The sequence below is a fragment of the Malaclemys terrapin genome, chromosome 12, assembly GCF_027887155.1.
Source record: "Malaclemys terrapin pileata isolate rMalTer1 chromosome 12, rMalTer1.hap1, whole genome shotgun sequence".
NCBI classification, from domain to species: Eukaryota; Metazoa; Chordata; order Testudines; family Emydidae; genus Malaclemys; species Malaclemys terrapin.
The window spans coordinates 8,625,126-8,641,420 of record NC_071516.1 but is presented as its reverse complement, the minus strand read 5'-3'; the positions used below and the strand labels follow the sequence as shown (position 1 = coordinate 8,641,420).

At 39.4% G+C, this 16,295-nt stretch overlaps 1 protein-coding gene across 2 annotated transcripts in view; it reads left to right on the top strand.

The window, feature by feature from the left end:
• OSBPL2 (oxysterol binding protein like 2) overlaps positions 1-15,657 on the top strand; it is a 38,960-nt gene extending 23,303 nt beyond the window's left edge. For both annotated transcript variants that reach the window (XM_054045386.1, XM_054045387.1), the window contains 7 exons: positions 786-893; positions 1,792-1,881; positions 2,600-2,723; positions 6,259-6,378; positions 7,559-7,682; positions 8,385-8,475; positions 11,166-15,657. In XM_054045386.1, coding sequence (XP_053901361.1) covers positions 786-893; positions 1,792-1,881; positions 2,600-2,723; positions 6,259-6,378; positions 7,559-7,682; positions 8,385-8,475; positions 11,166-11,268 — 760 coding nt within the window. In that variant the 3' untranslated portion in view covers positions 11,269-15,657. The remainder of the gene's footprint in view (positions 1-785; positions 894-1,791; positions 1,882-2,599; positions 2,724-6,258; positions 6,379-7,558; positions 7,683-8,384; positions 8,476-11,165) is intronic.
• Positions 15,658-16,295: the final 638 nt, after the last annotated feature.

The following is a 16,295-nucleotide window of genomic DNA, read 5'->3' as shown; positions in this document are numbered from 1 at the left end:
TCCCTTCCTCCTCCCCCCAAACTGGTACTCTGCACTTGCAGAGCCCATTGACTTCCACATCTCTGAAACTAGGCCCAAAAGCATTTACCATCAGATGCGTGTGTGAAAACCTATCTATCTGAGTGGGTTGGTCTGCCTAGTTCCCAGTGGAGAGGTGTCCGTGTCTCTATCAAAACTGGTCGTGACCAGTATCCTTGATGGCAGCCTCAGCAGAGATGTTCATATTAAATAGTCATGAAGAGGGAACTACTTTCTTGTCTTTCAAAGTGGTCTCTCTGGGTCATGGCTGTGGTGGGGCTACTTGGGGAAGGTTACAGTGGCTTCCTGTGGCTGAATAGACTTCAGTGTCTAGGGCTGTCAGTCAAAACCCTTGTGTGAGCATCAGATTCTCTCACAACTTTAAAAGGACAAATTAAAATATTTAAAATGTCTTGATTGCTACTGATGCCCTGCTCCGGAGCGCATATTATCAAAGGGCACACATTTGTAGATGATTCCATAGGCAATTTCCTCTCGCTCTCTCTTTTTAAATCACTTATTAATGTCTAGTGAGATTCAGATAGAACACACTGCCTTGGTTACAAAGAAAGTCCGTATACTTTTAAAAAAATAAATAAAATAAAATAAAGCTAAGTAGATACTGTTCAGTGGGGTACTAAGTGTTCCACCCCACTACAAGATTCAGGGCAAATTAGAGTTTAATGCTGTTTCACTTTCTATCTTTAGTTCAAGAAGTGGATTTAGTTTCCTGGCATCTGACTTCACTTTTCTGGCTTCTTTCACAGACATAATGAAGCTTACACGTGGACAAACCCAACCTGTTGTGTACATAACATAATTATAGGTAAACTGTGGATAGAACAGTATGGAACAATAGAAATTGTAAATCACAGGTAATATTACTCATTATGAAGCTATGAGCATTGGCCATTCTAGAGACTGATAAATGATAATCACAGCTCCAAAAGCCTTCCCCTTTGTAATGGGTCTTCTAGGTCCAAAATGTTATCTCCTGTTGATCTGCTGAAAACTGTCTAAATTATTTATTCTTCTGAACTGGTTAAGTAGTTTTTTGTGTTTGAAACAAATATCAAAACAGTGATAACACATGATTATGCAGAAGACTGGATGGGATACAGAATCTTTCAACTCCAGGTCACCGGTTCAAACCCTGCACAGTTGATAGTGAATTGCCATTTAATGACTCTGCAGTGAATTATGTTTAACACATACACATCATAAATCACCATCCCGCTAGTCAATAATGGCCACGGTTATTTCAGTTTCCGGAATTTAGTCCAGGAATCCTGGCTTGATGTCTGGCTGTAACGTAGTTTGGCAGTAGCACTTGAGTGCACATTTACAATGTGAGCTACCTTTAGTAGCTTTGTCAACTTCATGTGATTAGCTCACCATCAGGGTATTGATAGTGATATAATAAGAAATACCCTGGGTAGGGGACAGTCCTATATTCCTTTTCCTTTTGACTCCCAATGACTCCGGTGAGTTTTATATGCACACTTTATGCAGAGATCACCCATTAAAGCCTTCCTTTGGTTTTAACAAGCTCTCAGTTTTACCTTTTATGCCTGTCTTAGAATAAAAAAGAGCAACAAGGACTTCCAATAATCTAGTGGCTTTTACTACCTGATATCTAATATTAAACACAGGTCTAAGTGATTTCATTAAATAGTGTTAGTTTCATTTTAGCAAAGTAAATACGTTAGTGAACACTGCACTTCAGACATTTAGATGCTGGCTTTCTAAATGGTACGCTTGTTCCCTTTACAGTACTGGAGATAAATGTATCCTTAATTTTAAACCATGTGGACTGTTTGGGAAAGAGCTTCACAGAGTAGAGGGTCACGTTCAGGACAAAAAGTAAGTGGAAAGTCTGTCTGTCTTATACTATATGGGCATCTAGTACTTTCTTTATAGCACTAGCTTGTTGGACTGACACATGCTCAACATGACTGCTAAATTTTTACATTGGTACAGACTCCTCCCATTCTCATTCATTTCTATTTTCTGGGTGAACATTACACTTACTGGTTTTAGAGTGAGCATTTCAGTCACTATTAGCAAAGCTTTAATGCCATTTGCACCTTGGACTTTAGTGCAGCAATCTTGATTTAAAGGAGAGGTATCCAGAGACAGAGAGAATAATACAATTGCTGACTGTGTCCTTTCCTTAGTAATGTATTACGACTTCTAGTCTTCATTTAAAAATATTAACCAAAAAATGCTAACAGCTGTATTCCCCAAATGCAACTTGTTCTATAGCTCTTGGTCTTTATACACTACAATATCAGCTTCATTGCTTCTATAATCAGTTTAGCAAGCACAAGACTGATGGCTAAATAGTGAGGGAGCATTCAAAGCACAGGACTGAATACCCTAAATGTTGGGATAAACTGAAATGTTCATCTTTGCATTTATGTTCTGATAAATGGCTTCCCAGAAGTTTGTAGTAATCAGGGAAAAAAAAGAAACAGGAAAACCTTGATGTAATCTGGATTAAGTCATGCTGATTTTAATTTAGGCTAGGAAGTTATAGAAATTGGGCAACAAAAATAAGTCTCCTTTCCTCTATAAATAGCAAGAAGAAGCTCTCTGTGATCTATGGCAAATGGACAGAATGCTTATGGTGTATCAATCCTGCCACATATGATGCTTCTAAAAAGAATGAAAAGAGAGGTGGTGACCAGAAGAAAATGAAGCCGGTAAGGTTTTAGTATAATTGTTCAGGAGAGAGCTGGTGTTGCTGTATCTCTCCCATTTGAAGGAAGCATCTTCAGAAAAGGAAAAATTTCTTGTTAGAAGAACATCCGTTGATGTGGTTGTGGTGAACTGATAGCTATAATGGTGGATATTTTTCATAACTAGGTCCCTGATAACAGGAAGTGATGAATGCTCTGAACTTCCATTGACTTCAGTGAAAGTTGAGGGAATTCAGCATCTCAGAGAGATTGGTCATGGAAATTGGGGTTGATATTTGGTGACTACTGTTACAGAGATTGAGTTACATTTTGCTGTCTGCTAGTAAGGAAAATGGCAGTATTGCCAACCTCAAGCATTTAAAAATCTGCACGAAAAATCACTCGATTGTCTTAAAAATATAAGATTTTAAAAGTTTGGCTTTTCATTTCCCTTCTGCGTTTTGAGCCTTTAGGGTTCATGTTGCAGAGAAGAGCTTAAAAATGAGGGCTGTAAAGTTTTTAAAAAAACAAATTCATCTTCCCTTTCTGATTAACTTACATTTAGAAGGGGAGTTGCCCAACAGGAAGCCAATGGAAAGCATTCACAAGGATTTTTTTTTAGAGAGGAAGCTTGAAAAGTAAACTTGAGCTTGGTTTCAATTCAGAATACTACCCATCTATTACACAAACTGAAGCATATCAAACCAAACAGCACATTATTGGATTAAATACATGTACATCATCTAGATAGACACAATTTCTTGTTTTGTTTTTTAATTGTGTGACATTTTCAGCTAGGTTGTCAATGTACTGGACTTCCCTATTGATGGTCATTATTATTTTTCAGGTAGTCTCTCAGGGATGAAATCCTTTTGACCTCTCTGCAATTTAGCTCTGGAAGGCCCAATTCACAGTGATTCCACTATAGAGGGGACTGGTGGCAAGAAGTGAGAGTGCAGGGTTGAAGGTGGGCCAGGGGAGGAATGACGGGGCGGGGGGGTGACCCAATGATCCATGACTTGTGTAAATCTACTGAATACAGACAGTATCTGGGGCAAGGTTGCACTGGGTGAGCTACATCTATAGCTGAAAGATGGTGGTGGCAGAGACTGTGGTTAAGTTGCACACATCCTGTTTTCAGATTTGGGAGGAAGAATATTTCCTCACCGCAGATTGCAAAGCCCATTTATTCAGGCTTCACCCTGGGAGTGTGAATTTCACTCTTATTGTGTGAAAGATGCAGTGATGCAATATTACATTTTTGTAGCCAGATTCTTCTTGGCTCTAAATTTTTGGTTGACTGTTGCTGGTGGCTTGTGAGACTTGCATACAGTTTTTAAAATGGGTGAAAATTTATAATACCATTCCTGAATGTCTTTTTCCTCTGTATGTCTTGAGAGTAAAGCATTAAGTAGTAGTGCCAAAGCTCACTGTAATGATTCTAAAATACTTCTTGCATTTCCTCTGTTTACAATTTTGGAGTGTTTGATACTGAAATAATGGCACTACCTCTGACAGCACAAACTTACCCCCTCTCTCATGTTGTTGTTATAAGGCAGTAGAATATTTTAATTCCAATTTGGCCAGCAGATGAGGTCTGTCTGATTGGTGGTTTCCTGGAACCTGCAATCATACCATTTCCAATTCTAAATGGAAAAAAATAAAATATCTGGACAAGGAAAGAGGAAACAGCCTGTCTTTCTGTATTTTACTCTTGCTTTTAAAAAAATTAAAACATATTATTTATGGTAATGAAACAAAATTCCATGCAATGTCACCTTCTCCAAAGGAAAGGATCCTTTAAGGATCGTCACTGTTGGGTTTCATGCCTTCTGTTTAGGGAGCCATCGAGCTACCTGATATGGTAGGGCTTATGCACAAGCAGCACATACAATACACCCTGTGTTTTAATGATTGAAAAACTGATGGGCTGGCTTCACTTTAGACTATGAATTTTTTTTTCCCCGCTGCATTTTACACTTTATGAAGCCTGGTTCTTTTTCAATCTCTCTAATTTCATCCTGAGAGGAATTGTTACATTTTGTTCCTAGAATATCTGAAACCAGGTTCCTTAATTCTGTTGGAATAAGGTATTTTTTTTTTTTACCACCTCTTTGTAGAGCGTAAGAGATGATGGGACTCCTTCAATCAGTTTTAGACTGGTAGTGCAGTGACTGTGTAGGCAAATGCAACAGCTTTATGCACCTCAACAGCACCTGTCTGTCTTGTATGGAGAGTGGGAATGTTGGTTAGAATCCTGGAAAAGTTCTCAATCTTTTTTTAAAAGCATCATGAAATCTTTAATGACCTCTAGGCAGCCAGCATAGATGGCAGAAAGAACCAGTATTGCACTGTATTAGGCATGAGTCCTGGTTTAAAATGATGGCTTGATTTAGGTAAAGAAAGAAGTAGTCAGAGGATCTAAAATGTTCAACTCTTGAAATTGTGCTTGGTGTGCTTCACAGAGGCGTAAGGAACATTAGCATACCAGGTTGCTAACCAACCCTCAGAATCTGGTATGTGACTACACAAGACTCAGAAGTACAGATGTCTTATGACTTATTGCTCACCTAGTGCTCCCAATGTATGCAGCACTTTACATAACAGCGTAAGGCTATGTCTACACTGCGCAGTAGACTATGTACTCCGCCTGCCTGCGTGGGTTTACATAGCAGTGTAGATGGTGAAGCCTGGCTTAGGTAAATAGAGTACAAACCTGCCTGAGGTTGTGGGTTTGTACCCAAGTACGTGCTCTCTATTCGCCCAGGCCATGTCTTCCTGTCTACACTGCTGTTTTTAGTCATATAGTGTCCTTCTGTCTCCCTGTTGCGGGAAGAGACTCTTGTGCGAGGAAGGGCTCTGCCAACGCCCTGCTGATGGAGCCTTTCCCCACGGCAGGGAAGAACTGTGGCAGCGGCTGCCTCCCTGCTGCCAGAGTTTTCCTCGCTGCAGCAAAAGGTTCTGGAAGTTGGTAGCTGCTGAAGCTTTTCTCTGCTGCCTCCTTGCCCCCCACCCCCGTACTAGCGCCTTTCACTGATGCATGTAGCTACACGCCATAGTGTGAAGGCAGCTTGCTTTTCACTGTGGCCTGTAGCTACACATACCTTACGTGCTGCCAAAAGTGGTGTGTAGTGTGGATATAGGTATGGATGCATTACCACAGCAGAAGAGCTAATAATCGAAGACAGGAAAATAGGATATGGGTCGAGAAAAGGGAGGGTGAAGTAAACAAGAAAGAAAAGATTTCTGGAAGACATGAATGCTGATGACAGAAGGTGCTTTTGCTAGATAGAAAATAGGTGCTGTTCCAAGCATAGTAGGTAGCGTGGAAGAAGGCATGAAGTTGAGTAGGAGGAGATGAAGGGGCAGTATGGAGGATGAAGAAGAGCATAAATGAGGAGGAGGAGGAGGAAAGGAGAGCAGAGATACAGGTGGGGTGAGATAATGGAAGGTCTTGAATTTGATAGAATTTTTAATGTCCTCTCCAGAGAACGCTAGGCAGAAGAGCTGTATGTAATTTCTCTCTGTTCCACTATCAATTACTGTATTTTTGTTTCAGAGCGAAGATGCTGGGAATGATGAGGCCGATGATATGCCAGAGATCCAAGAGACTGTGCAAGTCATACCAGGCAGTAAGCTGCTTTGGAGGATAAATTCTAGACCACCAAACTCATCACAGGTGACTAGTTCAATAAATTAGAACTCTCTGGTCATGGTGGCTTTTCCGAGAACGTTATCGTAATGGACAAGAGTAATTCATCTTAGGTACATGGTATTCTTATAGGTAGGGCTCCACCCAATTCACGGTCCATTATGGTTAATTTCACGGTCATAGGATTTTAAAATTTTAAGTTTCATGATTTCACCTATCTAAACCTGAAATTTCACGGTGTTGTCATTGTAGGAATCCTGACTCAAAAAGGAGTTGTGGGGATGGGGGTTGCAAGGTTAGTAGGGAGGGTTGTGGTACTGTTACTCCTACTTTTGCGCTGCTGCCTGCAAAGCTGGGCCCTCAGTCAGCAGCAGCCGCCACTCTCTGGCCGCCTAGATCTGAAGGCAGCAGTGCTGAAGTAGGGGTGGCATGATATGGTATTGCCGCCCTTACTTCTGCGCTGCTGCTGGCGGGGTGCTGCCTTCAGAGCTGGGCGCCCAGCCAACAGCCGCCACTCTGGCCACCCAGCTCTGAAGGCAGTGCAGAAGTAAGGGTGGCAATACCATGGCCCCCCCTAAAATAATTGTGACGCTCCCTGCAATTCCCTTTTGGGCCAGGACTCCCAATTTGAGAAACACTGGTCTCCCCCATGAAATCCCTGTAGTATAGGGTAAAAGCATACAAAAGACCAGATTTCATGGCCTGTGACACGTTTTTCATGGCCGTGAATTTGGTAGGGCCCTACTTATAGGTAGATTTGAAAAACGCCCAGAAAATCATCTTTTGATATGAGGGAAAAATAGGCAAGTTTCTTTTAGAGAGTGTGTCTGTTTTGTGTGTCCTTTTCAATAAATTATAAAAACGATAACCTTGAGATAGGTTCTCTGATTCTGAGCTATGAGCAACAAGCTTTCTTGATCCTCTGTAGCAAGGACTCTTCAATCACAGCAGTACGATGTTTTTATTTGCCTGAGTCCATAGCACAATTAAAGGTGGTAATTTCAAAAGTGCTCAGCATTAGCCAACCCTGCTCTTACTACAGTCAGTGAGAGCAGATTTGGTTCAATGATAAGTGCTTTTGAAAATCGCATTGTGACAGCCCAGGAAAGGGAATCAAATGTCGCTTACTGTGATTTAAAAAAAAAAAACAAAAAAAAAAAAACAGAAAACTTTACTATATATTGTATTATCTTTATTCTGTCTTAAGATGTACAATTTCACCAGTTTTGCTGTGAGTCTCAATGAGCTGGAAACGGGCATGGAAGCAGTTTTAGCTCCCACTGATTGTCGTCTACGTCCAGATATCAGAGGCATGGAAAATGGAGAGCTGGGTATGTGTATTTGCTAGAGATCTGGTATTTGTTAATTCTTTCTCTTTACAGCCCTCCACTCCCCTGACCATAGGGAATATGGAAGAGAACTGGTTTGGGGTGAGGTGGCTGTCCTAAGGTTTTTACCCACCTCTTAATTCTGGGCGATAATTGTATTTCCAGGGTAACTTTGTTTTTATCACCACAGCGTGAACGATCATGAATGTTACTCCCTCCAGAACAGTGTACATGACTGTTCTTGCCAGCAGAGTCTGGCAGTGTAGGAGGCCAAGGTAGATTCTGAATACAGATATCCTGTGTTACAGCACAGTTGGAAGCACATACTGGGAAACTGGTCAGAAAGATTCTCTGTTGCTCTGGAGTTTGCTTGGAAAAATATGTAGGGTGGAATAACAAGAATGCATCCTGTACTGCTTCTGGCTGTATCCAGTTTGAGTCCTTACCCCATCCAGTACAGTGTTTCTGACACATGAAATACCAAGTTTAGGATTCCCAGTATGTTTGTTGGATCATCCACTCCCCTGGTGTGCTGCTGCCTAGAAGGGGTCAGAGTGACTGTTATGGATTAAGGAGAATGTGTACAACAAATGCTTTCCTGTGCTTAAAGTGAATTCAATTTTATTTCTCTCCAGCCTTTCCCAGGTTTTGTTCTTTCTGTCTTTATTTTGCAATGTAACCAGTTCCTATTTAAATGTTTGTTAGACCTGGCTAGCAAAGAAAAAGAGAGACTAGAAGAGAAACAAAGAGCCGCTCGTAAAGAACGTGCAAAAGATGAAGTGGAATGGAGGACAAGGTAACTATTAGAGGAGGGGAAGAAAGTTGGGCATGTAGTTAAGGTTAGCAAATGGTTTGGTTTTTACTGTTTGATTCCTCTTTGCACTACAGAACAATTTATAGTGTCACTTAAAGCCCTTGAGGGGAAAGAACATTTGAAAAATGCAACATGAAGTCAAAATTGTAGATTATTTCACCCCAAAGTACCCATACTGCTGTAAATAAGTTGAGGCTGAAACTTGTCACAAGAACACCACGGGAGCACCAAAGTCTTTTGCCTACTGGGGTTGGCCTTTTTACTACAGGATGAATAAAACCTTGGGAGTATCCCAAAGGAGTTGTTTTAAGAGAGGAAGATTCTTGTGGAAGGTGGCGTTCAGTGGATATTTCCCTGTGTAGTACTGCCAGCACCAAAAAAAGCAGCCATCCCAAGGATAGACGGGGCCAACCAAATGGTGTCCAACACATATCACCCAATGGTGCAGATTGCTCCTGGGAAACAAATTGCTGTAAAGAACATGTAACCCGAATAGTCATCTCCTAAAATAACCAAACGCCAAAAAATACTAGTACAATACTTTAAAATTCTAAAGCAGTTTTCATCCCTAGGTAACTTTAAAGTTCTTTACAAAGGTGGGGTAAGTAGGGCTCAGAGAGGTGAAGTAACTTGCTGAAGGTCACACGGTGACTCTGTGGCATCCTTGGGAACAGAAATGAAACTGATAATGAAGGTTAAGAATACATCTGTGTAAGGAAGAAAAGGAACATTTGGATTATGGTTATTATCATTTTGGCATGTTTCAGTGTAGTAACAGGCATAAGCACTGAAAGATTTGGGTGGTATTTACTTTTCCTACTGTTAACCCACAATCAAGTCATAGTTGTGGAAAGGTATTACTTTTTAGATTGGAAAATGATTTACCTAACTATTGGATAGTGCAGCACCATTTTGTTCTTGTTCAGTAATAAAACACACAAAAAATAGAAGCATCTTGAAATACAGTGCATCTGTTGTTCTATTGGTCTGATTCACAATCTTGCCTTACAGGCACACCGGAAAAAGAAACCAGGCTATGCTTGCACTTTTTTGATTTTTTGTTTTTTGTTTTTTTGTAGTAAGCAGATAAAATTAAATTCTGAAGCAACAGGAGGAGATTCTCAAAGGTAGAAAGAGCAGTTAAGCACCCAACTCCCATTGAAACTCAGTGGGAAATGGTGTCTAATTCCCATTCATACCTTTGAAAATCTCTTCTAGAGCTGTGGTTTTCAACCTCTGTTCATTTGCAGACCCCTAAAAAATTTCAAATAGCAGTGGGGACCTGTAACCGGGTCAGGACTCACCACTGCTGACACCTCCTGTTGGTTGCTCCGGGAATTAGCTCCGCTCAACTGTGGAGCGCCCTTTGCATATGGTGTCTCGCCCATTGTCTGCTCTGCTGATTTGGGAACCGCCTTGCTCCCCACTTGGCCGTGTTCGCTTCAGGACACTGCCCTCCGGCAGCGCCCACTTCTCCATTCTCACCCCCTTCTGGGGCGGGGGGGGAACAGTCTTTCGACTTGCACCTGCCTTAGTGGCCAACCACAACCCCAAAGTCTAGCCCCTCACCTCAGGGCAAGTTGCAGTCTGTCTCGGCCACACTACTCTGTGGCCAGGTGCAGTGCAAGGAGGGAGCGGGGGGACCCAGGCCCACTCGCTACTCAGGGTCCCAACCCAGGGACCCTCTAGCAACAGCCTCTCTGCCCTCCTTCTCTCCCCTCTTGTCTGACTATTTTCCCTGGGCTGCTTCCCCTTGGGCCCCTTGCACCTTCTCGGCCCTTCTAGTCAGGGGCCACAGCCTGGCAGGTAATGGGCCGGAGTTCTCCTCTGCTCCCCCGAACCTGCCCAGCACTGCTCTGTCCAAGGTGTTATCTCCTTGCCTCAGGAGCCAGTCCGCCTCCCTTGCTAGTCAGGGAGAGACTGCCCTCTCCTTTGCTAGGCAGCCTTTATATAGGGCCCTGATTGGCTCTCCACAGGCCTTTGCTGATTGGCTGCTGGTCTGCACAGCCTCTCTGGCCTGTCCCAGCCCTTCTTCTCATGGAGTGGGGCAGCCGCCCCACTACAGGACCCTTTCCGAAATCTTGGACCAGAGGTTGAAAACCACTGTTCTATGGTAACGACAACCTTTGGTGGACCCCTTAGACATAGTCTGCGGACCCCCTGGGCTCTACACGCCACAGGTTGAGAATCCCTGTTCTAGAGAACATACAATCGATTTCAACTATTGCTACCAATTAATACACAGAACAGCTTAAACTTGAGCTTATACTGATATGCTGTACAAAATGCAGCTATACAGAACAGAACTGTTTTTCTTGTGTGTGGAAACTCTAAAGAGGAAGAATATTTTATGCCAAAAACTGAGTTGGCAATTTAAAATATAAAGAATGTTGATGTTTAGATTTTTCCCTTTATTGAACTGGGACAGGAATGATAAAACCAGGACTATAAGGTCAAGAAGAAAGGGGTATATAAACAAGGATGGAGAAAAGTCTTTGATAAACATAACTTAAGAACTAGATTTCTTCCCCTCCCCCTGCCAAATAGCTAATGGGAAAGAATAGGTTAGATTGAGAAATTCAGGTGCCTTTTTACACTTTTTTATAAAAAAAGCAAAAAATTGTTTTCCCTTTAATACATGTTTCCTTACCCACTTCATTTGCTTTTCACAGATGGTTTCATCAAGGCAATAACCCATACACTGGAACTTCAGACTGGTTATATTCAGGCGGATACTTTGATAGAAATTTCTCAGACTGTCCAGATATATATTGAAATCTCTGAACCCATCACTCCATCTCATCTGGACATCTAGTTGTTAAATTTCAATCTATGCCAGTTATTCTGGTTTTGTTAATAGCAAAAAACAGCTTTTCTAAAGTAAATTTTAATGAAAATTGTATCATTCACCAATCAAAGATTTGTCACTAATTTTGATGGCCAAATATTTAAATGCTGTTATATTCTTTCCATAAAGCTTTCATCTGAAATCATCATGTTTTCACTAAGTTTTAAAAGGGACATCAGTTATCTTTTTTTTCTCTTTATCCAAAGGTATGCTGTAGCCAATAGAGTTTACAGCACCCTTTTAATTATATAACAGAGAAAAAATAGCAGTGATATCCTTGTTACTTCACTTAGTACAGCATTAAAGAATCTAACTATCCAGAACGTGGGACAATGGTAAATTAGTATGGTACAAACATGATCAAATCGGGCAGAGTCAGCATTCCCTGTGAAGAGATGTATGTGACGTTTTCAAATGGTAAGCAGAGCTGAAGAGATTGGAGCTCCGGGTCTAGCTCAGTACAATTCAGTAATTCAAAGGCTTGAAAAAAAAAAATCACAAAACACAGAATGTTAGGCTTACTGCAGTTTGCAAAACTGCTACTCTGAATTGTCTGTCTTTGGGCACTGTGAGCATTACTTAAACTATATACCTATGATAACAATTACATAAAACCTTGTGTGTTGGGGGATGGGAAGGGTGCATTAACAAACATCTGCTTTTCTAAAGTCAAATGTTACTCTTAATATACAGAAAGCTTCAGAGAGATTTGTAGAAACATAGAAGTTGTGGTTCCAGCGTAAGATAAAGATATTGGATATTGCTTGCTACCACTAGGAGGCTTGGGACTCCAGCACTACCTTAAGCAGCTTAAGCACTATTTATGCTTCTAGACTGACTTTTCTTTGGAAGCACTCAGTATATATCCACAGATGGTCTTATTTGTTTTTAGTTTTATTTTGTTTTTTTGTGCATGTTCTGAAGCATTACTGGTAACATCTGGTTGTATGTTGTTTTAAAAAAAAAAAACACACAAAAAACAAAACCCCAATCCATTTAAAGCTAAGTGGCGTAACTAAAGTTATTTTAAAACTGGTATTAGGTATAATCTCTGTAACCACTTGCAGTCAGAAAATAGATTTATTTTTGTTGGCATAGAAATGTTGGAACGATTTGCACTACAAATCAGTTGACGGTATCTATAAATGTATGGAGTTAATTGTCAAAGTGGTACATTTCTGAGAATGGGAGGGGGCTTAAACAATTAGGTTTAGAAATTAAACCAATTTTAATAGTTGCTCATTCTTTTATGAAAGCTCTCAGTTTAGTAACCAATAGAAACTGGCTATGTTGCTGATAAGTTTACAGTCATTCAGAGATTGCTGATATTAAACACCAGCATTTCTTTGAGTATTCATGAAAGAATCAGTCTGATTTCCAAATGCATTTGAGGATGTGTACTTGTGACGTCATCCAAAGACTAGGTTTTGAAGTGCATTTACCAGCTAGAAGAAAAATAAACAAAATCCAAGAGAAACATATTTCTTTTATGTGAAATTAGGCACCCAAAGATGGGAGATTTGATATTTGGTACATTTTGTTCATTTTTCCAGTGAAGAAGGTAAGCTGTGAAGGTTCAAGGCAATTAAGGCACAATTTCTGAAATAAATTCATGTCACTGTATCCTGTTGTCAGCAATCAACTTTGTTGACCTTGAAGTCTCTTGGACATGCAGGCTAGTCTTGATGATATTGTTTATATTGGTGTGCTAGAGAAAAAAATATTCACTCCTGATCTAAGTACATTGGCAATTCTGATTTTTATAAGGCATAACTAATGCATATGGACAACTTAAACTTCTTCCGATCAGCTTTTTTGTAAAATTAAACCTAAAAGATTAATATTTCATATACTTTAAGCCCCTTCAATTTTCTTGCAAGTAGATCTTAACATAAGGAGCACTGTACTCAGCTATCAGTGAAAACCGTAAAGGGATTCAAGTTTTAAGCCATTTTTGTAATGTTTCATGAATAAAACTTGTTTAAGCTAAATACTTAAGTTTGTTCATTGTTAACAGTGCTGCTTTAATATACATGCATATAAATAGAAAGTCACCAGAATGAAAAAATGCTATAGTAATATGATTGATTTTTAAAAATCCTATTTATAAATAAGATGTACAGGTGGGAAATCTTTTAATTCTGAATCACAGCTTAAGTTCAGTAGGTCTAAAAATATTTCCATTATGCAAAAATCAGTTTTTTATTTGAAAAAGGCTATAGACACACACTTAATCCAAACTCCATTGTATCAGTCTTTATAGCATAAACTCCAGAAAAACGTCACCCATTACTATTACCTACATTGCATAGATCTGTTACTTTGGCATTTTTCCTAATTTTAAATCAAAGTCCTACAACTTCTACTTTTTTCCCCCCCATGGCATGTTAATTTTCCTAAAAATCCCAAGTGAATTCCATCTTTGTCTGTTTTGTTGGCTTATTAAGGCTGTATCCAAAGTATTTACAAAACACTTCCTCACTACTGATGGTTAGCGTTCATTTCACTAGCCATCTGATACCTAATGTTACATTTTGATTATTTGTGTCTCAGTGAAAAATATTAATGGCTCTTTAAATGAAAAACTCACCTATGTAGTTTTACTTCTTAAAACACATTAACTAAACTTTGCACCTTTTTAAAAGAATGTCACTTTTATAACTTGATTAAACACTGACTGTATGTAAAATAACTATGTTGGTATGTGTTCATACATCTACATAGATTTTTTTTTTTTTTTTTTTTTTTAGGAAACCACAATAGATGCTAAACACACTTCAGGCCTATACATGGTGTAAATGATGTTTGAAGTGTGACTTTCTCAATAGAGCAACTATTTTTGTGGGGAGGAAAAGTTTACACATTATCTTGGTTGATCATTTTCCTTTGTATCTACCTTGATACTTATTGGAGACATACGATTTGAATTAGAATTTTCATCCCTACAAACACAGCTTTTCTTCTGCTTGAACATGCAGTGGACTCAATTCTTTAACATCAGGCTGTTGCTAGTAAAAACATAGATGTAAAAAATGTAGGTATCACAAATATACTGAAAACTACTGTAGGAAGAAATGATCTGAAAAAACAAATTAGTTATTTAAACATTTATTTTTATTTTTATTTTTTCTTTTAAACTCAAACAGGATTCCTTTCCCCAACCCCCTAAAAAAGGATGTGGGTCTGTCAGATATGTTTTGAATGTTGTTCCCCACAATGGAAGTCATACCATTACAAAAACCCAAACACTAAGTGGAGGGGACAGTATGGAACTCTTAGTAAAAGGTAAATTAATCTTTTGATAAAATGTTACATTCCAACACAAGTGAAACTCTAAGTTTATAGCCACTGCATAGCATCTAGGTTGGTCATTTTGAGGATACGCCATACTATAGATTTGTGACAACTGTTTGGGATTTCTGTAATTTCTGGGGCCCAGATTATATAGAGAGGGGAATTATACTCCAAATTAAATAGAAAAACCACGGAAATTATTAGCAATGGTGTCCCATTTGAACACAGTTTAAAATTCTCAATAAATTAAAAGGTGAAGGCTGTGAGGTATATTTTCTTCTGCCTCAACACTTTGCAATCTTGGGGTGGGGGGGTTGTTTTGTTTTACTTTTCAAGGATTTTTCCTAAATCCTAAAATGGTTATAAAAGACTTCGGATCACTAATTTTTACATACTAATAGTCTGTGATAAAATGGTTTGTATTTGTAACCATCTGTACAGTACATATGCCTGATGTATTTCCTCATAAATGTAGTCCTTATCGCTCATGTTCACTGTACTCAATGTATCTTAATGTTACAAATAAACATGTTTGTTTAGTGTGTGGACTAAACACTACATAATTTGATAATATACTGTAACTTTGCCTCTCTGAAAACACACCTGTAGTTTGGGTCAATTGTATAATAAAGCAATATTTAAATTTATGTAAATCTAAATGGTTCTATCATAGAAAATTCATTTTTGGTATGTTTTGTAGCATGAAAAAATTAAAACTTGCTTATACCCAGAATTCCAGTCCACTTTGATTATACTTTTATGAAACTGCTTTTCTTTTGCCTTACTCAATTGCTGTATTCCTATTGATTAAATATTTACACACTGTGTGTTTGCCTTATCCATGTTGCATGAAAATATCAAATAATAAAAATGATTTAGTGAAATGGATTTATTTTTATAATATTTAATAACAGTACCCATCTATAACAATCAATCATATTTAGCTTTTCAGAGAAGTCTGTACAGATTTGTGGACATAAATGTTAAACTGTAAATCTGAATAAAGGTCATTTTGAAGAAGACATGCAATGTTTGGTATTAAATATTTTTTTTAGGAGTCTGAAATGTTTTCCTGTCAGCAAAAAAAAAATCTTGATTTAGTGCAAGCAATTGACTTGCAGTGTGACATTGTCTCAATAATTATTGCCTAGTAAATTGCTTGTTTTCTTCTATAGTTTTATATGCTGAGGATATGCCTAAAATCTGTCTGAGGGCAAGATTGACTACACTACGGGATTAATCCGAATTTAGATAATTCGGATTTGAGAAACAGGTTGTATAAAGTCGAAATGAGTGCGGCCACACTAGCACAGTAATTCGGTGGTGTGCGTCCAAGTACCGGGGCTAGCGTCGATTTCTGCACCGTTGCACTGTGGGTAGCAATTCCATAGCTATCCCATAGTTCCCGCAGTCTCCCGCGCCCATTGGGATTGTGGGTTAAGATCCCAGTGCCTGATGGGACAAAAAACATCGTCGCAGGTGGTTCTGGGTACAGCCTCACTTCCTCCCTCCCTCCCTCCCTGCATGAAAGCAACGGACGGCAGACAACCATTTTCGCGCCTTTTTTCCTGGGTGGGTGAACACTGCAGACTCCATACCACGGCAAGCATGGAGCCCGCTGAGGTCAAGACAGCACTCATGAATATTGCAAACACCTCGC